This window comes from Rhinatrema bivittatum, chromosome 19, assembly GCF_901001135.1.
Source record: "Rhinatrema bivittatum chromosome 19, aRhiBiv1.1, whole genome shotgun sequence".
Taxonomy (NCBI): domain Eukaryota; kingdom Metazoa; phylum Chordata; class Amphibia; order Gymnophiona; family Rhinatrematidae; genus Rhinatrema; species Rhinatrema bivittatum.
The window spans coordinates 27,151,740-27,179,617 of NC_042633.1; the positions used below are offsets into that span (position 1 = coordinate 27,151,740).

General features: G+C 48.1%; 1 protein-coding gene across 5 annotated transcripts; it reads left to right on the forward strand.

Annotated features, from left to right (window-relative positions):
• The first annotated feature begins 610 nt into the window (after positions 1-610).
• On the forward strand, positions 611-27,778 carry LOC115080632 (zinc finger protein 135-like). 5 transcript variants are annotated; one of them, XM_029584932.1, is made up of 8 exons: positions 611-800; positions 9,981-10,082; positions 13,201-13,327; positions 17,885-17,995; positions 24,576-24,671; positions 24,985-25,098; positions 25,601-25,690; positions 26,181-27,778. In XM_029584932.1, exons 2-8 carry the CDS (start codon positions 10,002-10,004, stop codon positions 27,257-27,259), a joined length of 1,698 nt encoding a protein of 565 aa, XP_029440792.1. In that variant the 5' UTR covers positions 611-800; positions 9,981-10,001; the 3' UTR covers positions 27,260-27,778. The 5 variants fall into 5 exon arrangements, with proteins under 5 accessions (XP_029440792.1, XP_029440795.1, XP_029440791.1 ...); XM_029584931.1 differs by lacking the exon at positions 611-800 and adding an exon at positions 844-1,490; XM_029584933.1 differs by lacking the exon at positions 611-800 and adding an exon at positions 12,882-13,006 and having other exon boundaries at positions 9,975-10,082.
• The last annotated feature ends 100 nt before the right edge of the window (positions 27,779-27,878 follow it).

A 27,878-nucleotide genomic window follows, 5' to 3' on the forward strand; every position in this document is an offset into this window, starting at 1 on the left:
CATCACATAAATGCATGTGCCTGAGGCTGTTACTTATTCACTCCAAATGCAAAAAAAAATAAATGTGCGTCTGACACCGATATTCTCGGTGTTGGTTTTCATAACCGGCCGGCTGCACTAATGAAAACCGATGCCAAGTTTATCAGCAGCAGTGTTCATAACCAGCAGACCGCTGGTATCCACGGGGTCACGTTAGCGAGGAGGAGCTAAGATTGTGCTAGCAACCCCCTACTGTGTTGCAGGGTGCCCCCTGAAAAGTCAGTGCCCGCTTTCTGCAAATTTTATTGCATCGGTCCCCTAGTGTGTCCTTTTTAACACAGCAGCTCATTTAACTATTGCGTTTAGCGCCACCAGCTAGGGCTGTGTGTGCCTTAGAAAAAAGGGTCTTCACTTAGTCCACAACCCTTCGGGTACTCTACGATGGCTCTTCCTATCCGGCAAAGACCCCCTTAACAGGAAGCCCTAGCCTGCACCCGGCCTATGTGACGTCACGCAACGCGAGGGCCCTCCCCTCGCGTCGCTTACGTACAAGCGTCCGCAAGCCGTAGACAAAGTCGACGGTCCGGAAATTAAAGCGGCCTCGCCCTGCTCTCGGGGAAGTGAGTCGCCGGAAACGCTCGCAGCCAATCCACGCGTGCCAGATTCTGGCCGCCAATCCACATGCTTTAGCTTCTCAGCCAATCCGAGCGCCGCAAACCCGCCTAGCCAATCCGAGCGCGCGGATGGGTGCTTCCTTTCGTTCCCGCTCTTTGAGTACAGGCGTAGGGTAGGTTGCGGTGTCTCTCGTGGGCCTCTTCTAGGTAAGAGTCGGTGGGTGAGCCCGCGCCCAGCTCCCCGGGCCGGATGAGGCGATCTCTGCTGCGAACCGGTTGTGGCCGCACGGGCCGGAACTAGAGTAGCTTTCCTGTCTGTTTTTATGGGGAGGAGGTGGGCCTGTCTTAGATGTTGGACGCTCCTCGCCTTGATGTTCCAGGGCCTGTAGTGCAGCTTTTACACGCGCAAGGGGAACAGGTTGCTAAAACCACACGATGTTAGGTGGCGATGTTTTGGGTGATTCCGTTGGAGGGTTACGATCGATTGGCGATGGCTGCTGCCCGATTGGGTTGCAAGCTTGTACTTAAAGCAGTATTAGGATTGAAAAAAAACCCAACGAACTGAGCACCCAGAGTAAAAGGAATGTTGAAACAATGCAAAGATATTTAACCAAAATAAAAGGGGCTAGAAGTAATGGGAAGTTATTACTGTTCTTAGTGTGAAAAATCTTCAGAGGGATAGTCGTGTTAGTCTGGTGTAGGAAAATATGGGAGCAATAGGGTGGCGCCAATTTATTGAAGCATGAGCTTTCGAGGACCGTGTCCACGTCGTCTGTCATGCATGAAGTGATATACAGGAGATGGGGGAATATATATTTATACAGAACACTGGATTAGGCAGGGCTTGGTGTGGAGAGAGTGTCAATGGCATTAGAGTATAGCCTCCTGACAACAGAGGTAGGTGTGAAAAGACCGAATGAGCCGAGAACAGTTAATTTCATAGACATTTGTAGTGAGTCATGAAGCCATTGTCTCTGTTCAGACCTGGGGTATTAATTTTTTTGATGCGTTCCAATTCAGCAGTTTTATGCTGCAGTGTTCCTTTGTAGAAGTATGGCAACTTTATTTTTTTTCTTTCTAGGTTTTTGTTTTTCAGGCTTTTCATGTAACTTCTATGCACCGATTAGAGTAGACAGCAGGAAAGAACTGTAAGGGTCATCTAGTTTGCCCAAGTTTTTTTTCTTTTTTTTGTATGCCATATATCACAGTGGATCTCCACATATACAGACCAATACAGTAAAGTGTGCTCAGCTGAGCATGCTGTTTATGCATCCACAGCCCCTTATAACATAAGGGGTTTAGTATCTCCAAACCCCCCCCCCACCCCGAAACTCATCACATGCAAATGCATGTTGATAAGGCTATTAGTTATTTGTCCCAAATACAAAAATGTGTGCTGGATCCTTACATCTGTACACTCAGAAATTAATGCCAGCCCAAAAAAAGTACAGAAAAGCAGAAAAAAATGTTTTTTTGTACATCCAACTAAATATTGTGGTGATATTAAGTCAGAGGAACTACAAAACTATAATGTTGTCCTGTACCCTCCCCCCCCCCCCCTCTCCTCTCCAAAAAAAGGGGTTCCCTCTATCAGGTTAGGAAAAGAGAAGCTCAATCAACAAGTGTCCATTTTCCTAACCTAATATAGGCAGCCAAAATTTGGTTGCACAAACGAAACTTAGTTTTCCCTGAAAATCTGCCCCTTAATGAAAGTTGCTCCATAGTCACAATTTCCTTTAACTTAAGTTTCCCAGTAGTTTTATATCCACCGGTTTCTTTAATATAACACCAAATGAAGGGAAAAAAAGGCACTTATGGATCAGTTTTCAAAAAATGCTTGGTGCTTGTTAGGTGTCCAAATTTGCCTAGATCTGGGGTAGGAAACTCCAGTCTTGGCGTGCTGTAAACAGGTCTTGTTTTCAGGACATCTGCAATGAATATGCATGAGGTACATTTGTGTGCAGTAGAGGCAGTGCATGCAAATATCTCATGCATGTTCATTATGAATATCCTGAAAACACTCCTGCTTGTGGTAATCCAGGACCAGAGTAGCCAAGATTTACTGTGTCCTGAGAGTAACAGATTCCTTTTGTGACTTGACTACTGAACTTGTCCTCTCAACTGTGCCCTCCATATCTTGGAATCCCCTCTCCCACCCCTTTAACTGTCTTTCCACTGCACTAGGTGCATTCTTTTTACCTTTGCACCTTTTCCAGCATATTTCTGTCTTCCTGCTCCCACAGCACTGAGCAGTCCCAGCTACTATTTCACCTTGTGTTCCCTTTAGTTAACCTCTCCATGCTTCTCCAAATACCTCCCTCCCTTACACTGTCGCTGTGCTTTCCCTATATTTAACACCTCCTCTTGCTCTTCCTTGTGCTTAGTATAAATGTATGCATTCTTCTGTAAATTGATTGTAATTCACCTTGAGACCAGCTCGGTCAAAGGGTAATATCAAATGTTTATAAATAAGATTTAGGAACCTCCCTTTTTTTTTAATTTTCCCCCCTTCCCTGATTCTGCTCCTGTAGCTGCCCACTTTTTGTGACCTGACTTTAGGTGCCTTGTATAAATAGGCTTCTGGATTTAGGTGCTCAGCCCCAGTCAATTTCAAAGGGGCTGATTTAGGCACTTAACTTTTTAAAAGTTAAACCCCTAAACCTTTTTTGAAAATGATTCCTTGATGAAAATGTTGCTAATACATTCAGAATATTTGGTCATCTTAAAAAAAAAAAAAAAATCCCACTACTAAGTGTTTTAAAACCCCATTTCGAAGTCTGGGAATAAAATTGACAAGTTTCTTTCATGTGTCGGGGTGATGGAGTTCCATTGGGAAGTTTCAAAGGAAACAGTCTTAGAGGCCCCTCAGGATAGGAAAATAAAGTATTGAAGCAAGCCTTCTCCACAGGGACCACGGCTATTCAGGCTTCAATTTGTGATGGCTAGGTTGCACAGGCAGCCTTGCGCTGCTTCAGCAACTCGCCAAAAGCCAGGAATCCACACGCTAAGAGTCAGCAATTGCCCCAGAGGCCCCTAATTGAGGATCGGATTATTCTCAATGAGGGGCCTCTGGCTATGCAGTTAGATAGTGGCCTCTGTATCCAAAGCACGCCAATGCAAGTGCCCCTTTTAAAGGGGGGGGGGTTTCTACCCTTTTTGGTAGAGCTAGAAAAATTAGTGAAGGAGTTGGGGAATCAAAAGCTCCCAGAAGAAAGAAACTGGTCAGCCTCTCAAGGGTTTAGTTGCCAACACTTAAGTAGCAGAAGATCAAAGGCTCCGGAACATAGGCTGTTCAGGAAGTGACAGGTGCCAACCCTTGCAGGGAGCCAAGGAATTTAAGAACAAACTCGCTTGCAACTGCAGGGGCAGTAGCCCTTATCAATATCCAGTAGGTCCCTCTGCAAGCAATTCTAGTGAGTGGATGATCCAAGGCTAGTGTGGGCCCCATGTGAGATTAAGCACGAGTGCGTGTCCCTAAGACTAAATATGTATAGGATTTCTGCTTGCACGTTGCAGGTCAAAAAGGGAAGCTGGGAAGGTAAACCCTGCAAGGATTGAGAAATTAATAGCTCTGGCTTCACCCCAAGAGATGGGGCAAGGAGCATATTGGATTCATTTTGTTTGTGCTAAAGAAAGAGTGAACTTTTCATCCTGTGTTGCATTTGAAAGGGGTCAACAGCTGCCTGGAAGGTACCCTGTTTCAGAATAGAGACCCTTCGCTTGGTCTGGGTGGCTGTGAGGAAAGGAGAGTCCCAGTCATTGGATCTGGCAGAAGCCTTCCTCCGTATCCCCAGGAGGCCCAGATTCCAAATACGTCTTCGTTTTTGTGTTTTGGGCCATCACTTTCCTTTGGACTCCCAGCAGCCCCAAGAACTTTCACCAAGGTCATGGTAATTGTAGCAGCTCTGCGCAAGCAGGGAATTACGACACATCCTTATTTACACGATTACTTCACTGGAACAAAAAATAAAACGCACAGGAGAACCGACAGCTCTTGACCACAATGATCCTGCTTTTGGAAAAGCTGGGTAGTAAACTACATAAAAAGCAATGGGGAGCCCTCAAACTTGCATTCTTAGCTCTGTTCGATATAGGAGAAAATCAGGTCTCCTTTCTTCCCAGAAGGGTGGCCAAGCTAATGGAACAAGTTGAGATGGTTTTGCTCACTAAACCCTCCAAGGGTACTGGAATATCTCTAAGTGACGGGGTTTATGACAGCAGCCATAGATGTAATCCCATGGGTAAGAGCACACATGCATCAATTACAGGTGCTTCTAGCCCACCGGTCCCTCAGCTCCCTTGATTACGAGTGTCACCTACTGGTTTTGCAAGGTGTGGCAGAGTCTGGATTAATGAACAGGGGTGCATTGAGCTCCACCAGATTGGAGCAGGCTAACCACATGCCAGCATAAGTGACTAGGGAATGTATTGTCTGGGTCAGCTGGCCCAAAGAACTTGGTCAAAGCAGGAGGCACTTTAGCCAATCTACAGGTTGGATCTAAGGGCTCAGCCTGGCGTTGCAGGCCTTCCAACCCTTGTTGGAAGGCAGTCTTGAATATTCTAGACAATTTGGCGATGGCATATGTGAACAAACAGAAGGAACTCGCGCCCCCTCCCCAGACTGGTAGCGGGTGTGAACGGACACTCATCTGGGCGGAAAGAAACCTTTCCCAGTTATCAGTGCACACATGGTAGGAAGGGAGAGAATGTCCGTCAGGTTCTCCTGGTGGAATAAATCCGATCAAAAAGCAGACCTGATTGAATTTATTTAAGCAAGAAGAAAGGCCTCCTCTGCTGTTATCCAGCTATGGTGGTTTGTTTTTACTCAGCTTAGGAACTGAAACCCGATTGCTTCAGCTCGGCTGGAATGCAGTCGCTGACGTGCAATCAAAGCTGGAGCGGCCCATGTGTCAGAGCCACATTCTACAAAAGAAAGAAATAGCCCCAGGTAGTGTGCTCTGGCTGACTGCACTTTTTTTTTAAAAAACGAGCATCAACTGCCTGTGTGCGTGTCTTTACAAAAGAGATTTTAGGGCCAGCACACACAATCTGTGTGGGAAACTTTCCTAATGCCGCTCCAGTCACCCCTCCGGGGCCCCCAGCGATTGAATATTTAAATGAGGGGAGGCGCTAGGGACAAATGTGCGCCTCCTTGGCTCTGGGCAGGCATTAATATCTGAGCGTAAAAATGTGAGTCGGGTGCCCGTTTTCGATCTGAGGAGAATAACCAATAGCCTCATCGATGTGTATTTGCATGTAATAATTGCTATTATTTCGCGGGGGGGGGGGTTGGATGTGCATTTTGAATGCTCTAATCCCCTTATAGCATAAGGGGTTGTGTATGCGCGTCCAAGCATGGGTTAAAACAGTGCGCTCGGCCCCTTTGAGAGCAGTCTTTCCATGCTGCAGTGAGAGACTGCAGGATTGATTTTTCAAGCAATATGTTTCTCAACTGTTTTATTACTTTTGTAGAGCAGGATTGGGGCTTTGACCATGCCCCTTTATGACACAGAGTGCCCTCTGTCTCCCGAGGCTGAGGAGCAGGGAAATCCCCAGTATAATGGCCTGGTCTAGCAGGACTCGAGGAAAGAGAAAAATATCCGGTTTTGAATGTTTGTATGCTATAGTTTTGCCTTGATCATGGTTTTTCCAAATTAACAGAAAATAACTTTAAATGTGCGTAACCTTTGTTGTTGTTTTTTTTTTTCTTTCCTCTCTCTGCTCACGGATCAGGGAGCTACCTCTGGACACCTTTTCTCTCCTTTTGCTCAAGAGTAAACAGAGGTGGTTTTTTACTTTCTCGTCTCACTTCTATTTTTATTTGTCGGAGGTGACCTTCCAGTTTCATTGACTACTTCTGGCACCCGCATCCTCTAGCTTAAATGTCTGATGTTGCCTACTAGACCTATCAGAATCTTGCTGTCATGCAGGCCCTACTGTTTTTCAGAATGGGCTATTGTAATTCAATCTTTATAGGGATGCCAGCCAACGTACCTGAGCTCTGCAGTTTGGATTCTCTCTGGTCAGGCCCTGTGGTCACATCTCATGCCAATACTTAATGAATTACGTTGGCTCCCAATTGAATGGCAGATTTAAGTACAAAAAAGCAGCCATGATGGTACGTAAAATATTCAGCAAAAGTGCCTTGCCATGGATGATGCATATCTATAATCCCAGAAAAATCAAAATGGCCAAGAGACCCCCAGGCACAGAAATAAACTAAACAAAAATAGTGATTGCCACTAATGTGAACCGCACATGATGAAAATGTATTTTCGAGGGAAAGAAACTTCAGATGCCAAATCTCAGGTTATAATTGCCTTTGAGATGAACCATCCCAAATCAAAAAACCCTCAATTTTTAGTATTTTAAAGTGACTTTTTTTCCTCCCAATACTTTCGCTTTAAGTCCCAATAAATTCAGTTCATGTTTGGCCTGAATGGGCTGCATCAGGGAATTTATCTAAAGGGGAGTGATTGCCAAATCTAAATTCGTACGTGTCTTACATTTATTGTTCATTTGTTTCACTATTTATCTCAATAAAAAAATTTCTGAAACACTCTCCAAATTATGCTGCTTCTCATACCAAATATTTCACTGTGCTAATGATGCCTATGTTTTGGTTTTAAAATGGCTGAAACCAGGCCATAACAGAATAGGATGCTTTTAAAACAGGTTGATTGTGCCTTTGTTTGTACTGCTGTTTTTGATTGTTTATTTTATTGTTATGTTTATGTTCACCGCCTAAGGCTTTGGTAGAGGCAGTTTATAATCTGTGTAATTAGTCTTGTGGCAATTTTGGCAGTCAAATGTGTGTTTTTTGAGCAGGGGGTTGTAATTCTGTTTTCTGTATTTGCCTTTTTGTACATTTATGCTGCTTTGAGCTGTTGATCTATATGTGAGAGTCGAAGTTTTGAGGTTTGCTTGGAAAGATCCCAGTGAGAGGAACTTTAGTGCTAGCTAAGTTAGAATTCCTGCATGGGGGATTTGCTACGGCTTGGCTGTCTAACTCCCTAAAGGTGCAGGCAGACCCTTATCTTATCCAGATGTCTCTGGTTTCCGTATTCAGTCTCCTGTGAGATTCAGTACCTGCCTGGAGTGTGGACATACCTAGTTGGTCATCCATTTGAGCCTCCGAGAGAGGTGTCGCTTAAGCTGCTTACTCTTGAAGCAGTGTGTGTTTTGGTAGCAATCTGTTCTGCCAGATATTCTAGAGTTACAGGCTCTGTAGGGTAGGGAGACCCTCTTTGGGTTTTTCCAGATGAGGCGGTGAAGGTTTGCATGGGTCCTTTGTTCCTCTCATCTTAACCAGATGGCATGTCTGCCTTCCCTTTGAAAGGCACTCAGATAGAGAAAAGTATGCTCAACTTCATTGTTTAGAGTTCTGCAGTATATACAGGTCGCTAATTGTTTCAGAATCTCAGAGCATCACTATGCTCACTTTAATGGTTCTAGAAAGTGTGGAGCAGCTTCAAAGGCTTACAAAGCTGATTGGATTAAGGAAATGATAAGGGAGGCTTGCATGTCTAAGATTACTGCTTCCCAAGAAATTCAGGGTGTATGCTATCATTTATTTTATTTGTTTATTTAGAGGTTTTGTATACCATCGTTCCAAGTGAAAATCACTAGTTCACCACGGTTCATGACATTAACATTCATAAGTATTAGAGAACACGGAGTACATTAACAACATACACTTTGTGGGCAGAGCTTTAGCCTGGTGTTGCCTTTGGAAATTTGCAGAATGGCAACCTGGTCTTCTTGCATACTACTTTGAAGCACTATCTTGTCCTTCAAGCCAGGGAAGGGGCTTCCTTTTGGGTTCAGAAGTTTTTTTGAGAGTGGACTTGGCAGTGTCATGCTCGTTAGAGGGATAGCTTGGGTACATCCCATGCATCTAGACTGGCCTGGCTTTCTGAAGAGGGAGGAGAAATTCTTACCTGACTCTCCTTGAGTCCAGCCAGACCAGTCCAGGACCTTCCCTGTTTTGTCTATTCATTTTCAGAATAACTGTGGGCACTAATAGGCATGATGGCTATTAAGGTAATAAACCTTATCAGGGAATGCAGAATGTGTCCGGTTTGTTTTATATTTGTTCTCCTTTGGAAGCCCTCAGGTTTTTGTATAAGGGGTGAGGGAAAGGTTTTATATATTAAACATGTTTTAGCTTCTGGCATGCTGAGGACTGTTAGCCTCTATCTACTTACTGGTTGGGAGGCATAAACCCATGCATCCGGACTGGTCTAGCTGGAAGGAAAGGCGATTATGGGGTCAGTTTTTTTTTGTCCTTTGCTGGCCAGTCATCTTAGTGCGAGGTCTTGACTTTGTAACAGCATTCTCACAAACCGACCCACTCCAACTTTTGTAAAACTTGTCACTGCCTTCATCATTTGCCCAGATGTTCATGTCTCCCCTTTCCTAGCCTGTTCCTCTGGCACCACATTAAGTTTCATGCAGAGTTTAAACTGATTCTGCACATTAAATGAATCAATTCCCTATCTTTTTCTGCTTAATCTCCAGTTACTCTGCTGCTTGTTGGCTTTGCTCCATTACATACCCCAGTACCTACTATCTCATGCACCAACAAAGTTTTGTCTTCTTTTTTTTCATGTCTTTCCAAACTTTCATCTTCATTGTAGAACAAGTTAATGCTGGCAATCAAAGCACGCTCACTTTTTCTCTTTCTGCTAATCTTCCAGTCAGACTGAAAACCCATAAAGGCTAAGGTAGCAGATAAGACCAATTGACTCTTGCAGTTTGCTCAGCCATAGACTGGAGGGAAGATGTAGAGCAGACCAGCCAGGGAGGCAGAGCGGAAAGAAGACGGGCATAACTTTTGAATCGCTGTTGCAAGTGATTCAGAACAGCGTGTACCTCTTGTTTCTGTATATGATTGAGAGATGCTTGTGTGCATAGGCATGTATAGGAATGCATAATAGTCTGTCATGAGTGAGACAACAGCGCCTGTCGTGGTATTCCTATTCTTGTTACAGGTTTCTATTGCTCTTTGTAATATTTGAATGCACATGTGTGTGTGTTAAATCAAACCACGATACTTAAGTTTCTCAAAGGTTTTATTATATATAAATAGTTAGAACATATATGTAAACTATTACATGAAATCTATTTAACAAAATATAAGTGACACTTGAATGTCTTGGTTGATAAGTGAAACTATTAGATGAAGGATTTAGCGTCTTGTATACTTAATGAGGAGTTTCATAATATCACCTCTTGCGACTTAGTTATCCAGACTCATGATAACAAGAAGGAATCTTTCTAAAGTGAGCAAATAGCTATAAACTCTGTGGTGCATGTGTCGTTTATATAGTCTTATGCATGTATTTAGCTACATGTCAACATTTTATTCTCAATATTTCCCTTCAGATTTCTGCATCAGAAACCACGATGCCAAAATCTGGTTCGCTTCCTCTGACAGCGCAGACCTGGACTTCAAACTGGAACACATGTTCAAAGGCATATACAGCGGTGAGCACGAAGTCTTCTGTGGGAAAACCTTTTCCTCGAGCCGCTGGTGACCTATGGGTTTGGCACTGCTTCCTACTTGGGTGCCTCAGTGGCAGTGCTGTCATGTGAAAGACTAGGTCAGCATAAGGGAAGCCCAGTCATGCCATAGTGGTGCTAGCTAGTGGTGACTTTAGCCCCACAATTCCAGGGTTATGGAGGGAGTCCTGCTGCACAGTCCCCAACTGAAGATTGGACTAAATGAGTTGGAGTATTGGTATAAAATAGGAGGAAAGCAAAACTCACTTCAATTCCAGCTGAGCTGGAAACCAAAGGTGTGGGATGAAAACAATTCCTTATTTTACAGATGGATGTTTGGGTTTTTTTCTCCCCTATTAGCAGAAGGAGACAGAAGGAAAGCTTTACTGTACCTCTAGGTGCATATGCTACTGTACCACCTGCAGATGGTAGAGGGGACTTTCCTGCAAGTGGGCTGTTGTAGTGGAAGATGAGGAAATATTGCTCCCAGGAGTGAGGATTTAAGGCTGCTATCCTGGTTGAGTAGGGGGTTGGTGATCCCTGATTAGCTTGTGGCCTTATGTTTGAGTTATGTACCTGGCATCCTTGGATCTCTGATGGCTTGAAAGTCAGTGACGGTGCGTTCCCTCTCCTCTGGAGGTCTCCATGGTTTCCTTCTGGCCTGGCTCCTGCTGGACTCTTTCAGGGAAGTACCATCTACATTTTTATCTTGTTTTGCTGTGTACCTTTTTGGGGTGAAGTCCTTTTAAGGATTTATATTGGTGGGGAGCAGTAAGACTGACTGGCCAGCATTGCTTTCTGCAGTGCAAACCTTGGAAGGCTGGGACTCTGAAGGTCTGAGGAGAGGTCTGCAGCACTTGGTGAATGTGTTTCAGCTGCCACGACCATTGAATGCACAAGCAGTGTGTGGCCTATGGGGATCAGCGCACCAGGATTTCATCCTCTGGCCTCAGGCTTTCCTACTTCGATGGGGATGAGGGGCATTTGGGCAAGCTTATCCAGCAGCAAAAAAGAAGAAAAAAAAAACCTGGGGCAGCCTCTGGCTGCAGGCTCCTGCACTGTTGGGAGAGGTATTCCAATGGCCAAAGCGGCAAGCGTCTTTCCCTTTTCTCCTGCGAGGTATGGAGAATTGGCGAAGGCCTTCTTGGATGCCTCTGTGTTAGTTCCTATGCATGGCAGGATGAGGTCCTGCAGAAGACAGCTCCTTGGAGCTGGAAGATTCTGGTCATCCTGCATAAGACTTTGTTGATTAATGGGATTGGGGCCTTGTGGCCCTCTCTCAGGCGGGGGGGGGGGGGGGGGGGGGGGGGGGGGGGGCCCCCCCCCGCCCAGGGTAAGCGGCAGCTGCTGGATCCAGGTGCGGAACTGGATTTGGAGTCGGAGACATTTGAAATTCCTTATACTCCGCTCAAAAGATACTTGGATTTACTCCAGAGAATGCTCCATCCATCGATCAGCAGTTATTTCTTGCCTGAACATGCAGTTTCTCCATTACGGTTAAATATCCCAGGAGATGTAACAGAGTTTCTTGAAGATACTTCTCCTGAAGTGTTAGATCGTGGGACCCTACTTGTTTCATTTAGTGCCACTTCAGCTGTACAACTTGTTATGAAACAATATTTTAGAGAATTTCCTGTAAAATGTATGGCTGCTGTAATTAAGATTTTTCCAGATTTGGCCTCCGTTATCTAGACACAACACAAGGGTTTTTTATACCTATGTCAGGAAGTTTGGGATTTACTTTTCTTTTACGTTTTCCTTGTAAATCTTTACTAAGAAAAGTGGAAGAATCTTATCTTTTTTTTTTTTCAACAGACCAATTAAGAATTGTTATAAATTCGAGGAAACCCACCACTTCATCCCCAATAATTAAAAAAAAAAAAAAAAATGCTGGGTAAGGCGGCTTAAGCCCTATTATAAGGATAGTTTCTACTATTGTACTCTTTAAATTACCAGGATCTCTCCTAATCATGATTTTTGGTAATAATGGATAATAGTTTCAATTGTATTGATGTTAGTATATAATTTTCTTCCATGTATTTCTGAGCACAAAATGATAGTTTTGTGTTAATATTGAAAATTCATAAATAAAAATTTTTTTTAAAAAGGGCTCCAGGGGTGATCCAGTGAGCCTGACTTCAGTGCCAGGAAAACTAGTGAAAACTATTCTAAAGAATAAAATCACAGAGCATATAGAAAGACCTGGTTTAACGGGACACAGCCAGCATGGATTTACCCAAAGGAAGTCTTGCCTCACAAATCATACCCTTTTTTTTTGTAGGGGTGAATAAACATGTGGATTAAAAGTGAACCGGTAGATGTGGTGTACTTGGATTTTTGGAAGGTGTTCGACACAGTCTGTGTCACCTTCCATCCCATATGACTACCCAAGCCACACAGTGAATGCCCCACTGGCCACCAATAGGCTCAGCCACCTAAGCATTTATTTTTTATACCATTGTGAGCCCCTCTCTGTTCAGCTGTTTTAAAATCTCATTTTCACCAAACTGTGGCCTGCACCCATGCTGCCCCCATTCTATACAACGCAGCATACTCTGCCCCGTTGTGTCTGCCTTCTCTCTCCTTGCTTCACCGACTGGACATGCATGCTGCAGTTTTGCCTACCTGAAGAATTTCTGTGGACCCTTTACAGATTTTCTCACCTGCATCATAGTTACTGTATATCTTTATTGGCATAACTTATTTCTTGTGGTCTCATAACTTTTCAAAAGTTACATGCAGGCCAGTTGGGTTGAAATTTTTTTTTTTTTTTTTTTTTTACAGGCTGAGCCATGGCTCAACTTTAATTGTCCATCAGACTCCCTTACATACTGTACTTTATTGGATTTGAATGTTGCTGATTTCCTTTATTCTCAGTCGGTGCTGTAGGGCAAGGAATGGTACTGAAGGTTAGTGTGAGGAGCAGAAGATACTGAGGGGCGCAGATGGGTCAGTTGCCTGGGACCAAGTCATAAGAGGCGCCCATAGAGGGTCAGAGAAAGGGTAGTGGGGGGATGGACCCATGATAGTACCACCTGAGGCACCCTGAATTCATCTCTGGCAAGAGAAGGGACTGCGAGTGTATCATTTGTTGTTGTTTCAGGTCTCGGTGGTGTTCCGTGATGTGGCAGCCTATTTCATGGAGGAGGAATGGGATGCGTTGGAAGAGTGGCAGAAGGAGAACTACAGGAAGATGATGGAGGAGATCCATGCATCCCTCATCTCTCTCGGTAGGGGCGATGTGCTCTCAAGCTTCCGAGAATCAGATGCTTGGTAGAAAAGCAGCTTGTAGACCACCTGGTATAAGTGTGGTCCCAGGATCAGCCCTAAGCCCTCTGGGAAGTGCCAGACTACTGCAGACTACCATCTTACTATTCTGCACAAGGCGTGCTGCTCCATGCCCTATGTCTGTCCTCACCTATGTTGGGCTATTATATTCTCATCACATTTGGTAACTGTGCATGGGATCTGAGGTCCGATCATTTCAGTGCCATGGGATCAGCTCTGTACGAACTGTAAATTGAAATCAAATTTCTCTCCTAAGTCTGTGACGAACCCTTAATGTTTGTATTTTGGTGGTAAAGAACAAAAATATCTCACTGGAATTCAGCATCTGGTGTGAGGGGTAACTATGCTAGAACCACTTGGCAGTGGTGGTCATAATGGAATCAAATTTGAGATGATTAGAGAAGGGAAAACACTAAACTAAGCTAGTGCAATAACATTTAACTTTGGAAAGAGAGACTGTTAACATTTTATTTTTATTTATTTAAAAATGTTTGTATACCGCTTTTACAAAATTGGTCAAAATGGTTCATGTACAGGCACATACATAATAAAAAAAAATTCAAATACATACATAATATAAAAAACAGAAATAAAAGCAAAATAAGTAATAAATAAAACAAACAATTTTAATTCATTACTTAGTTATATTTTAATATCCAGTTTTAATGAACAAAAGGACACGAGTTAACAGATGTGAAATGTGGGAGAGATATTAATCGAGAGAAGTTAGGTGTGTGCTAACGAGTATCAAAAGCCAATTGAAAAAGATTAGGTTTTTAGTGATTTCTTAAATTCCTGTGAATTTGAAATTTGACAAAGGGTGTTTGGTAAGTTATTCCAAATAGATGGCTTGCAACAGAAAAAGCTCTTTTTCGAGTAATGTCCAGCCTTGCAAGGCGGGGACTGATGGCACCTCTAATAGGTTTTTATTTAAGGATCTTGAACGTCTTGTTGGTTTGTAGATTTGCAAATTGGAACACAGCCCAGTTGAAGACGGGTTATGTGTGAGTGAGTTGAATGATTGAAAGCGTTTTTATATAGGATTCTGAATTTGATGGGGAGCCAATATGGAGAGTAGAGTATTGGAGATATGTGGTTTTTCAATTGAGTACCAGTTAATGAGCGGCAGAATTTTGAGGTAATTGAAGAGGACATATGGCTGAATCGGGTAAACCTAAATAGAGTGCATTGCAGTAATTGAGTCCAGAGAAAACCAGGGATTGAAGAACCGTATGGAAGTCTTGATAGAAAAAAAAAAAAAAAGCAGAGGACGGAGGCGTTCAGCATGTGTTACCTGAAAAATGACTTTTTAACTATAGCAGAGATGTTAGAGAAAGATCTGTTTATCAACACTCCTAGACTACATGCATGACTTAATATAGGAATGCCATTTAGTAAAAGATGAGACAGAGGGCCATAAGCTGTTGTCTGTGCCGTCGGGATCATCTCCGTCGTCCTCTGTGCCGGGGAAAGACCAGGCCGAGCATGGAGGGAAGTCCTGGAAGCATCACCGCCATCTTATGGCGCCAGGCACGGATCGGCACTGGCAGCCGCCGTGATGCCCTCGAAATGACCCCCACGGAGAGGCGGCATCGACCTCTATCGAACCCAGCCCCAGGCATTTTCCCGCTGGTGCTGGGCACCGATCTTCCTCTGGGCTCTGAGGGAGTTCTGGTGATGCCTTCTCCTCCTCCTCTATCCGTTCTGTCTTCAGATCTGAGCCCTGCAGGGCATCGAGCTGCTGGCTCCACTGGTGCCGGAGCAGGCACCTGTGATGTTGGAGCCACGGCTGGAGCGCCTCTGTGTCCTTCTGGCTGTCTTGCCTATGCAGTAGCTGCCGATGCTCGGGGGGGTCCATCGATACCCCATCTGGTGTGACTCCTATCATGGGATCCTCCAAGGAGGATGAGTTGTTGCAGCCCGCAGCACTGTCGGGGTCCTTGGTACTGTTTCCGGTGTTGCCCTCTCTGATTCCCAGTCTCTTGGTGCCCTTGATACCCACAGTGTCCAAACCGAGGGGCCCTCCACGGGGGTCCCCAGGGGGACTTTAGTGAGGAGGATGCTCTGTATGACCCGTGGGGATGTTACCTCAGTCTTCCTCTGATGGCTTGGGGGATCTTCCCTCGGACCAGTCTCCTCTAGAGGAGAGGTGCTGGTCCCCCGCCAGAGGACTTGACCTTTCTGGGCTTTGTCCGGGCCATGGTGGAAGCCATTCGGTTTCAACTCCTGATGGAGGAAGATGCCCGACATAAGATGCTGGAGGTCCTCCGGTTTGTCCATGCCCCAAAGGAGGTGGTGACTGTTTCCATCCATGATATATTTGAGTTACTCCTTCAGATTTGGGAGCGCCCCATCTCTGTTCCTCCAGTAAATCGTAAGGCAGATGTGGTCTATTTGCTACAGCAGGCCTTGGGATTTGAGAGGCATCAGCTCCCACATCAATCAGTAGTGATGGAGTCTGCCCTCGAAGGCCCAAGCGTTCCTGCACCCATGCTGCTTCTCCTCTAGGTCGGGAGCAGAGTGTTGGATGCTCTAGGTAGGAAGGTGTACTGGGGAGTTGTGTTGATCGCCCGTATTGCTTCCTGCCAGCTGTACATGACCTAGTATACTCTGAACCTCTGGAAGCAGGTTCGGGCGTTATCTGAGCGCCTCCCCCAGCAGCAGCAGGATGCCTTTTTGGCAGTCTCCCAACAGAACCTGGAGTGCGGTCCACCTACGACATGTTTGAGTTGGCAGCTAGGGTGGCCACAGCGGGCATTGGCGCCCATAGGATGGTGTGGCTCCGAGCCTCTGATCTCTGACCAGAAGAAGCTTGTGGACTTGCCCTGTACCAGTGAGAACCTGTTTGAGGATAAGGTGAGAGATGCTGTGGCTCAATTTGAAGGATTTCCATGAGACCCTTCAGCATGTCTCGGCCAGTATGTCGGACCTGCTGTCCTATGCCAGGAAATCTTCGCATCGGTGCTTTAGGAGGTCCTCTTGTCGCCAGAGGAAATGCTGTCCTCCTGCCTCGTGTGCTCGTACTCCACACATGAGCTCCCAGGGCCACTGTAGACAGTAGCGGACCACCCAGGCCTCAGCCACTGAGCCCCGCTGCAGGGGAGCATAAGTCCTTTGCAGACCTCTGGCCCCAGGTTACCTCGGACCAGTGGGTCCTGTCTCATTCGTCAAGAGTACCAGTTGAACTTCCTGGGTGTCCCCATGGATTATCCCCTGTGCCCATCTTTGGGCCAGTTCTCGCATCAGGAAATTCTCTTGACTGGGTTCTCCAACCTCGTAATGGCCAAAGCAGTCGAACCCGTATTGAGCCGATAGCAAGCATGGGGGTTCTACTCCGCTGTTTCCTGATTCCAAAGAGAACAGGGGCTCCACCCCATTTTGGACCTGAGAGCCTTGCTCAGATTTCTACAAGAAGAGTTCAAGATGGTCTCGCTGGGCGCCCTCATTCCCCCTCCTGCAAAGAGGGGACTGGCTTTGCTCCCTCGATTTCAGCTGCATACGCCCACATTGAGATACTTCCTGTGACCGGGGAATATCTGTGGTTCCCCGTGGTTGAGAGGCACGTCTTCACCAAACATCTGGCAGTAGTGAGTGCAAACCTCCACTGGCTAGGGGTGCAAGAGTTTCCCTACTTGGATGATTGGTTGATCAAGAGGGCCACCAAAGAAACAGGCACTTCGCTCCCTGCACTCGACTATTTGGGTGCTGGAGTCCCTCAGGTTTATCATCAACTACCTGAAGTCCAAGCTCACTTGTTCCCATATCTAGGTCCTTTATGAAGGTTAAACAGCAGTAGTCCTGGGATACTCCTCAAGTCACCTTTTTCCAAAGAGAAAATTGACCATTTAGCCCTACTCTGTTTTCTGTCTTAACCAGTTCTCAGTCCACAATAGAGCATTGCCTCCTATACCATGATTTTTTTTTTTTAATTTCCTCAGGAGTCTCTCGTGAGGTATCTTATTAAATGCTTTCTGAAAGTCCAGATGAACTAGATCAACTGTTTCCCCTTTATCCAATGTAGCAGATTAGTGAGGCAAGACTTCCTCAATGTTGGGCTTGTACCATTAAACTGACTCTCTCTCTGTTCAGCAACTTTCTTCTTTATAAAACTTTCAGTCCTCTTTCCTGCACTGACATCAGACTTACCAGTCTGTAGTTTCCTGGATCACCTCTGGACCCCCTTTTTAAAAACTGCCGTTACATTGGCCACCCATCCGATGTTCAGGTACCAGAGCTGATTTTAATAATAGGTTTGCAATGTCATTTTTCAGTTCTTTCAGTACTCTGGGATGTATACAGGTATCATGCAGTTCCCTCCCTCCAGCAACCTGGATTAGCCGCTATCAGAATGGTACGACCCAGTATGGCATTTCTTGTCGTCTTATCCCTGCTATTAACTCTGGTAAAGCTGGTTTCACAGTACAGTAAAGTGTGTGTGTGTGTGTGTTGCATGTGATGTGATGTATATACGGTCTCACTTGTTGTGTTTCCAATCACAGGTCACAGAATTGCCAATCCTTCCGTACTAGTGAAGATTACACAAGAGGACTCGTTTTGGAGAGTTGCCGGAACCTCAGGGGGCAGGAGTCGCCCCAACACTATTAGCAGAAGTAAGGGAAAGGTATTTCTAATCGGGGTTTCTGCTGGGGACCCCACAGTTCAGCAAGGCTGAATGTACTATTTCCCTCCCAATAGTGGTGGTGGGTGTCCACATCTCTTCTCCATCTGGGCTTCCCAGTAGTTCTTAGGTCGCGTGGGGGCTACACCTCATGAGATCTGCCAGCCTGCACCAGACAGAAGGTTGGGGGGAGACCACTTGCATACTCTAACTTATATTCCCATGTCAGTAAGTACCCATAGTTTAAGTAATGTTTCCCTGTACGTACCAGGATCAGTCCAGACACCTGGGTTGTGACTCCGCACCAGCAGATGGAGACAGAGCAAGACTTGTCGGGCACCCTCACATATAGTAAGGCACCACCCACAGCTCATCAGTCTTTCTCTGTCTCCAGCAGATGGGGCAGGTTCACCCACAGGCTCTGTGGATCCCTGGGTAGTTGTGTAGCTAGTCAGGGTTGTTGGATTTGGTTTAATTTGTTTTAATTGGATTGGATTATTTAAAAAAAAAAAAAAAAAAAAAAAAAAAAAAAAGGGAAAATTATAGAAGGCTTCACTTGTCCTGAGTGCCTCCCAGGGGGGTTGTGAGGTCCTGAGGGGACCACCCTCCCCTGGTCGAGGCCGCTGCTGAGGGTTGAGGACCCGGCCTGTCTCTGGCAGCAGCGCCGGGGGTGACACCGGGGAGCCCGGTTCACTCACCCCCGCTAGACCAGACAGTTCAGGACCAAGGTCAGCGACAGGTAGAGAAAAAAAAAAAAAGGGACTTTGTTTTATTTCTTGCCGTTTTTTCGCTGTCCATGCGGTCTGCTTGGCTCTTCGTGGGGGGAGCGTTCCGGGGGCTGCTTGCTGGGTTTTCTCTTTTCTTTCAGCGTTTTCGGCGGTCCGGACCGGTGCGGCGCATGCCAAAGAGGGGTACGTGCCGCAAGTGCGCGACGGCCTATGCTCCTCTTGGTTATCGGGCGGTGAAGGGTCGTCCGAGGGCGGTCGGGGGGTTCCCGCTCGACCGCGATCGCCGCCGCGCGCTGCCCCTGCAGGTGCCGGTGAGGCCGACCTGTTCCCGCTTAGCGCGGGAACGGCGGCCATTTTGAGTGTGGCTCCGCGCGCGTGCGCGACGGCCTATGCTCCTCTTGGTTATCGGGCGGTGAAGGGTCGTCCGAGGGCGGTCGGGGGGGTTCCCGCTCGACCGCGATCGCCGCCGCGCGCTGCCCCTGCGGGTGCCGGTGAGGCCGACCTGTTCCCGCTTAGCGCGGGAGCGGCGGCCATTTTGGAGTCCGTAGGGGAGGCCACGCGGCGGGCGGTGGAAAATGGCGGCAGGCCGCCGGTTTGGCTCCTCAGCAGCGGGACCCCGGGGGGAATTCCCTGCGGGGGGGCTGCGTCTACGGCGGATCGGAGTCAGGAGGAGGCCAGCTCGGATTCTGGGGCCTCGTTTTCGCAGACTTCGCGGTTCTTTTAAAGAAAATTTTAAAAGGTAAACGCTCGAAACGGAAACGGTCGTAGGTCAAGGGGGGTTCAGACAATCGGTCCGATCCCCGGAGGAGGCGAGCGGGGGAGGGTTCCCGGAGACCCGTGGACCCGCTTAGAGAGCGGCGCTTGGGCCGCGGGGGCCCCGGGAGACCGACTCCGACTCGGCTTCTTCCGAGGACGTGGACCCTGACTTAGGGGTCCCGCGGGACGACAGTGCGCCTGCGGAAGAGGATTCGTTTCATGCGGGGTACAACAAGGGCACCCCTGCGGTTGAAGGTCGACCCCAAGGTGGTGCGCTTGGTCCGGAAGGTGGAGCTCGCACCGCTTATCCCGGCTATTCTTCTGGAAGTGGGTGTGGATGCTCCACCCATGGAGGCTAGACAGCACGCTAAGATGGACCCAGTGCTGTTGGGCCTGACGGGACCCGCGGTGGTTTTTCCGTTCCATTTTTTCCACTTCTGATATCCGGTTTTCGAGAATGGGACACCCCGGAGTTGGGCCTAAAGGTTAGTAAAGCTATGGATAAGCTGTACCCGTTGCCGGAGGAGGCGTTGGCTCTCCTGCGTCTTCCTCGAGTGGTCGCAGCGGTTTCGGCGGTCACTAACCAGTCGACGATTCCGGTGACGGGGGCCACGGCCCTCAAAGATATCCAAGACAGAAACCTGGAGGTTCAGCTCAAGAAGGCTTTGAGGTTTCGGCTCTGGGGGTACGTGCGGCTCTTTGTAGTAATTTTGCCCTGAGGGCCGGCTTGCGCTGGGCTCAGGTCCTTCAGGCCAATGCGAGCCTCTCGAGTGAGGAGGCGGCGCAAGCGGATGGCTTGGAGGCGGTTATTGCGTACAGCGCTAATGCGATGCATGATCTTCTGCGGACTTCGGCTAGGGCCACGGTCTCTGCAGTGTCGGCCCGACGTCTTCTCTGGCTCCGCAATTGAGTCCTTTGCTGACACCGGGCGTTCAAGTTGCCGGAGGACAGATACGGGGCTCGGACTTCGTTTTCCAATAGGTCCCGCTTTCGGGGGCCCAGGAAGTCGCGACCACAGAGATCGTCGGAGGCCCCGTATAGATCTGGTTCTTCGAGTCAGTCGTCATGGTCCCAGTCCTTTCGTGGAAGGCAGTTTGGACGGCAAGGCGGTTCCTCGTCGGGGACCGGTCCGTAGCCAGCCCATTGAAATGCGGAGGGCCCCTTCCCCGAATGGGCCAGGATAACTACGGACCAGGGGGTCCTCAGTGTGATACACCACGGTTAGAGTTTGCTCGGGTTCCGGGGAACAAATTTCTGGTGTCCCCTTGCGAGGGCGGCATCAAGCGTTTGGCGGTCCGGGATACGCTGTGTCGTAGTTCCCGTGCCTCCAGGACAGCGTCATCTGGGCCGGTATTCCATTTACTTCATAGTGCCGAAGAAAGAGGGCACTTTCCGACCCATCCTGGCCCTCAAAGGAGTCAACAGGTGTCTTCGCGTTCCTCGCTTCGAAATGGAGGCGTTCCGTTCAGTCATAGCTTCGGTTCGACCAGGGGACTTCCTGGCGTCGCTGAACCTGACGGAGGCTTACCTTCTCATCGGAATTCGGCAGTGCCATCAGCGGTATCTGCGGTTCTGTATCCTGGGCAGACACTATCAGTTCAAAGCTCTCCCCTTCGGACTTGCCACGGCTCGGAGGACGTTTCCGAAGGTGATGGTAGTAGTGGCAGCCGAGCTGCGAAAGAGGGGTTCTTGGTTCACCCCTACTTGGACGATTGGCTGATCCGAGCCACATCCGGGATTCCGTGCCGACAGGCAGTCGACAGAGTCCTGCAGCTCTTGCAGTCACTCGGATGGGTGGTCAAGCTCGCCAAAATCCGGCTGGTTCCCACCCAGACCCTGGAATACTTGGGAGCACTGTTCGACACGAAGCAAGGCAGGGTGTTTCTGTCCAAGGACCGGTCTGCAAGCTGCGGGGTCAGATACGCCGTCCCTTGTCCCTCCGGATTCCGCAGGGGTGCGATTACCTGATGGTGTTGAGATCGATGGCGGCCACGCTGGCGCTAGTCCCCTGGGCGTTCGCTCATCTATGTCCATTGCAATCCGCATTGCTCTCCCGCTGGCGGCAGGTGTCCGAGGAGTTTTTACCTTCCCCTCCCGCTTACGGATCAGGTGAGGTCCAGTTTGCAGTGGTGGCTCTGCACCGACAATCTGACACGCGGAGTGTCCCTACTCATGCCCACCTGGATGGTAGTCACCACGGATGCCAGCTTCTCCGGCTGGGGAGCGATTTGCATGGGCCGCTCGGTGCAGGGACTGTGGTCCAAAGCTCAATCACAGTGGTCCATCAACTGCTTGGAGACCAGAGTGGTCACGTTGGCGCTCCAGTCGTTCCTCCCATTGCTCCGAGGGACTTCGGTCAGAGTGTTGTCGGACAATGCGACCACAGTGGCGTATATCAATCGCCAGGGAGGTACGAGGAGCCAAGCGGTGGCGGAGCAGGCGCGGCTGCTCATGCTTTGGGCGGAGAGGAACCTCAGCAACATCACGGCGTCCCACATCGCCGGAGTGGACAATGTCCAAGCGGATTTCCTCAGTCGGCATCGATTGGATCCAGGGGAGTGGGAGCTGCCGGAGGTGGCTTACCGCCTAGTTTGCAAACGGTGTAGAACACCACACATGGATTTGATGGCCACCGCTCAGAACACCAAGGCTCCGCGATTCGTCAGTCGACGGAGAGAACGAGGAGCCGAAGGGGTAGATGCTCTGGTACTCCCTTGGCCCACGGACGTTCTCATATGTGTTCCCTCCATGGCCTCTGATCGGCAAGGTCCTTCGTCGAATAGAGTCGCCTCCAGAGGTGATGATGGTGGCGCCGGAGTGGCCACGACGGCCTTGGTTCACGGACCTCTTGCTCTTGGCAAAGGAGGCTCCTCTCCGTTTTCGAGGGGAAGCGGCTCTCCTGCGGCAGGGTCCGAGGACGCGGCTCACTTCGGTCTCGCGGCGTGGTTTTTGAGAGGAAACGTTTGCAGTCTAAGGGATATTCGGATGTGGTGGTAGCTACCTTGCTGAGTTCTCGATAACGGTCTACCTCGTTTGCATATGTCCGGGTTTGGGCAGTGTTCCAAGATTAGTGTAGATCGCGTGAGGTGAATCCGGTGTTACCATCCGTACTGGATGTTCTCGCTTTTCTTCAGGCGGGGATTGCTAAGGACCTATCATGCAGCACCCTCCGCGTACAGGTAGCGGCGCTTGGCTGTCTCAGAGGTAAGGTGCAAGGTAAGTCGCTGGCTCATCATTCAGACGTGGCGCGCTTTCTTCGGGAAGCTAAGCATCTGCGGCCTCCGTTGCGGCATCCTGGTCCTTCCTGAACTCTTAATTGGTGCTCACTGCGCGGTGCACGTCGCCTTTTGAGCCCTTCAGGAGAGCAACTCTAAAAGATCTGACCCTTCAGGCGGTTTTTCTTGTGGCGATTGCTTCGGCGAGACGAGTTTCGGAGTTGCAGGCATTGGCTTGTCGAGAACCGTTCTCACGCTTCTCTGCCTCTGTGGTGTCCGCGTTTCATTTGAATCAGACCATTGAATTGCCTGCCTTTCCTGAGGACATGCGGTGTTGCAGAAACTTGAATTGCCTGCCTTTCCTGAGGACATGCGATGTTGCAGAAACTTGATGTTCGCAGAGTTCTGCTCCGTTATCTGGAGGTAACGAATCCATTTTCGGGTTTTCGGACCCTCCCTTTTTTGTATTGTTTTCGGGTCCATAGCAGAGTGGCGCTGCTTCTCGAGCATCGATTGCTCGGTGGTTGAAGGAAGCTATTTCTTCTGCGTACCTATTGAAAGGTAAGTCTGTCCCGGTGGGCCTCCGCGCCCACTCGATGCAAGCTCAGACCACCTTGTGGGCGGAATCTTCGTATGTGTCGCCGCAGCAGTTTTGCAGGGCGGCAACTTGGAAGTCGTTGCATACCTTTGCGCGACACTATCGGCTGGATGTTCCGGACCTGGATTTATGCGAGCGGGACTCTCTGGTTCCCGCCCTCGGTAGTTCAGCTCTGGTACATCCCAGGTGTCTGGACTGATCCTGGTACGTACAGGGAAAGGAAAATTAGTTTCTTACCTGATAATTTTCGTTCCTGTAGTACCAAGGATCAGTCCAGGCTCCCACCCAAGTCTGTTTTCAGATTTAAGAAGAGTCCGCTCGGTTGGTGTTCCATTGGTGTTTCAGTATCTGTTGTTGGTCCTCTGTTTCTGGAAGTTTTTGATCCAGCTGGGGACTTTGGTTGAATCGGCCCTAGTGTGGGGCGGTATAGTTAGATAAGTTGGTTTCATTGCTGTTTTGCTTTGACATTCGTAAGACTGACGAGCTGTGGGTGGTGCCTTACTATATGTGAGGGTGCCCGACAAGTCTTGCTCTGTCTCCATCTTCTGGTGCGGAGTCACAACCCAGGTGTCTGGACTGATCCTTGGTACTACAGGAACGAAAATTATCAGGTAAGAAACTAATTTTCCTTTCCAGCTCATTCCGGCTTCACTATGAGATACGCGGGTGAGCACTGAGGAAGGAGCAGTGAAGAGACCCTGGGGAAGCACCAAGTCCCACTGGGGCAAGTGTGAGGTGTGGGGGTTGGAAATGTGCTCCTCACCAGCTTATCTGAAGCAGGGGCTGAATTCTAGTGCGCTCATTATGCTTTCTGGAATATCATTTTACATATTTAGTACTGCAATGTGCTTTGTCTAGAAAGGGAGAGGCATGGTGGAAGGTGTAACGGCTCATTTAGCCCCTGAGTTCCCGTGGTTGTGGTGTTAGTTTTTACATAGAGCTGCTAGGTCAGGCCTGTAGAAAGCTGGATTCCTTGCAGACAGTGATGCACGTAATCTCAGGAGGGCGGTCACCCCTGTGGATGTCTAGTTCTTTCATAGATGGATAATCTTCATGGTGGTTTGAGAACTGGGATTGCAGCCTGCAAAGAATCTTGGTCATAAGGGAGATGCTCCCTCTCTGGACTGACTCTGTGCAGCCATTCACATGCATAAAACCCGGCTTTGACTGCTTTGAAAATTGCCCTGTGTGTGCGTGCAGTGCTGTATACATCTGGTATGTACCACACACATTTAGTAGGTTTTGTTTACCAGGTATTCTTCTTTTACACTACAGAGGTTCCCCTTGTCGGACCGGACATCCTACTGAAGGTTCAGCACCAAGTGAATGTGGAGTCTTGCCCTGCTGAGAGTCAAGACAAGGTGACTTCCAGTGAGTAAGAACAAGCAAAGACTGCCTTGCACTCCAGTCTAAGTCCCCAGGCCTTTTTCTCTCTCTCAGAGCCCTGCAGTTCACCTCTGGAAACTGCTCCACAGTCCTGTTCCCTTTCATCTTGCTTCCCTCACCACTGCCACGCCCCCCTCCTGCTGTCTTCTCTCTCCACTACCTCCGTGGCTGTCCCACTCTCCCATCCTGCCTCCTGTAGGCTCGCCTTGGTTTCCTTGCTGCTCCGCTGTGCATCTCATTCTCTACATAGCATTGACAGTTTATATTTCCAGCTTTAACCTGTTTCTGATTATAATAGGTGATATGGTTTATAACCCGGATGTTTCTCTGTGGATTAAAGAAGTGAACGAGCCAGATTGTAGTGACTGCACTACCGCTAACGGAGATGAAAGTGCAAACAATTCTACAGTAGGTAAGTGAGTTGGGGTGCGGCCTAGCTGGGAGGGCAATTAAGAGATTACGTGTGTGGAGAGTAGCAGGGAGGGCAAGTGAGTTTGCTTCTGTGCCAGGGATAGTGAGAGAGAGATTTTACTTGCAATGGGGGAGGTGAATGTAAAGGTGGTCACAGATTCCTGGGTAAGAGGGGAGAATGTACATTGGCATGAAGAACAGAGTAAATAGTTGAAATGGATTGTGCATTTTTGTCCGAGTTTCATTTAAACAAATGTTCAAGTTTTGGAGCCTGATCGGGTTTTAAAAAAAAAAAAATTACTGATGAGTGGAATTCCCAACCCAGCAGTGCCAGTTATTTTAAATTTCTTTCCATGGTTCCAGATCCACTTTAAACACTGCTTTTAATTTTTATCATGGCTGAGAAAAGGGGTTAATGCAAACCAGGAGCGCAGGATGTTAAAGAAAGTAAGATTGGGATGTGCTAGACACCATATCACGTATTCTCCGTATCTTAATCTCAGGGTTGCCATCATTCGGTCGGGACGCCATCTGGATTAAGGATGAGGACAAGTCGCCCTGCAAGATTCAGCCAACCTGCACTTCCAGCCCTGGTAAATCCTGGACAGTTTGCCCATTACGAAGGAGATAGTTTGGGGACATTCAGGAGAAGAGCCAGAAAAAATATGGTTAGGGTGATTGAGCTCTGAGAGCTGGGAAAGGAGTTGGGTTGCTTTAACCTGCAGAAGAAAAGACTGGGGGGGGTTTATATAACTGCTTTCAAACACACAGTGTGGTGAGCAGTGAGCGTCTCCATCTAGCAAAGGAGAAGTGGTACCTGGTTTAAATTACAGCAGGAGAATTTTACGTTGCATTTTGGAAAGAACTTGAACTCCAGGTGTAGCCATCTAATGCAACAAGTTGCCTAGGGCCATGGTATTTGGCGATCTCGCAGGCATGTGCTTTCCTATTGCGGCAGCCCTCCGGGTCAGGTATGCTTCTGATATCCACCTGAGGAAGGGGTGGGAGGGCATCGCCAATATTAGCTTGTTTTGTGATTCTCACAAAGGTTCATGATGAAGTACTTTGTTCGTTTCATTGCAGTCAAAAGTGACCTGGAAGGCAGATCTAAAGAGGAAGGGTGCGGTGGGAAACGCACTGGATGGACATGCAGCGCTGCGCCCACCCAGCGCTGCGCCCGCGCTGCTGAGGGTGACAAGGCAGCAAACGCGCCCCAAGCGAAAGGTGGAGAAGCGACTAGCTGTTCCAGGAGCAAGAGAGGCCATGGCAAACGAGCAAAGCTTGTTCCGCAGAAGAAAGACGAGGAACATCAAAAGAGCTTGCCTTCCACCACGGCCCGCCACAAGAAGATAACGGTCAAGGGAAAGACTCTGTTTCAGTGTGTGGAGTGTGGGAAGAAGTGCGGGACTCTGCAGCAGGTAACCATTCACCAGAGGATGCACACAGGGGAGCGGCCATACCTGTGCATGGTGTGCGGGAAAGCCTTCAAGGTCCTGCACCATCTCACCGACCACTTCCGGACCCACACGGGCGAGAAGCCCTACGCGTGCGTGGCATGCGGCAAGACCTTCTCGTCTGTCTCGACCCTCACCATCCACCAGCGGATTCACACGGGGGAAAGGCCATACGGCTGCAGCGAGTGTGAGAAAAGCTTCAAGAAGATATCTGATCTTGATATTCACAAAAGGACGCACAGTGGGGAGAAGCCGTATCAGTGTACTGAATGCGAGAAGAGGTTTCGCTGTTCGCATCACCTGAAGGGCCACCTCCAAACCCACAAGAGTGACAAACCCCAGAAAAAGCCCAAGAATGCAGACAGCTATGTCAAGAAACTATATAAGTGCTATGAATGTGGGAAAAACTTACTTCAGAAAGCCGGGCTTATACTACACCAAAGACTGCACACGGGGGAGAAACCGTTTAAGTGTAAGGAATGCGGGAAAGCCTTTATCTGTAACTCTAATCTCATTCTGCACCAGAGAGTGCACACGGGGGAGAGACCTTATAAATGTGCCGACTGTGGCAAAGACTTTCGGGAACGATCGGCTCTTAACAAGCACCTTCGCATCCACTCGGGGGAGAGACCTTATCAGTGTGCTAAGTGCAAGAAAAGCTTCAACCAGAACGCCCATCTCACCAAGCATCAGAAAACCCATCAGTAAGCTTCGTTCTTGTTTGCACAAAACTCCTACTTTCTATCTGTTTATACTTTTATAGCTTTTCCCCCACCCAAAGTGGTTTACATCCAAACATTACCCGTTCGGAGAGAGGATTATGCTTTTTGTGATTACGCTGGTCAGAAAACATTGCTAACGGCAGTAATAGGAAAACAATTCTAGTGCTTGTGCCCCAGCACCTAGATCAATCCATCACAAACGGTCTCACTGGGGCCTGAGTCCACAGATCACCTCGTCCAACCAAATCAGGATTTCCCTACATCTGAACCCCTGAATCCACTCTGGTTCTCAGTGTCTGAATCAACGCCTTATGAGAGCTTCTCAAAGGGTCTCAACGTGATTGGGGAGAGGGTTGCACCCTGAAAATCTGGCTATTTTGCTGTAAAACTCTTATGAATATGCTGAAACAGAGTTCTTTGTCTTGATAATGATGGCTTCCTACATTTGTGTGAAGAGGAAACAGGGATGTGTTTCTTTTGTCTAATAAAAGATTTTCTACGTGAATGTGTGTAAACTGTCATAAAACGAAGGGGATCTCCAGTCCCCAGCCAGTACTTTAGATATGTATATATTTGTATGCTACATACATGAGCACGGTTACTAA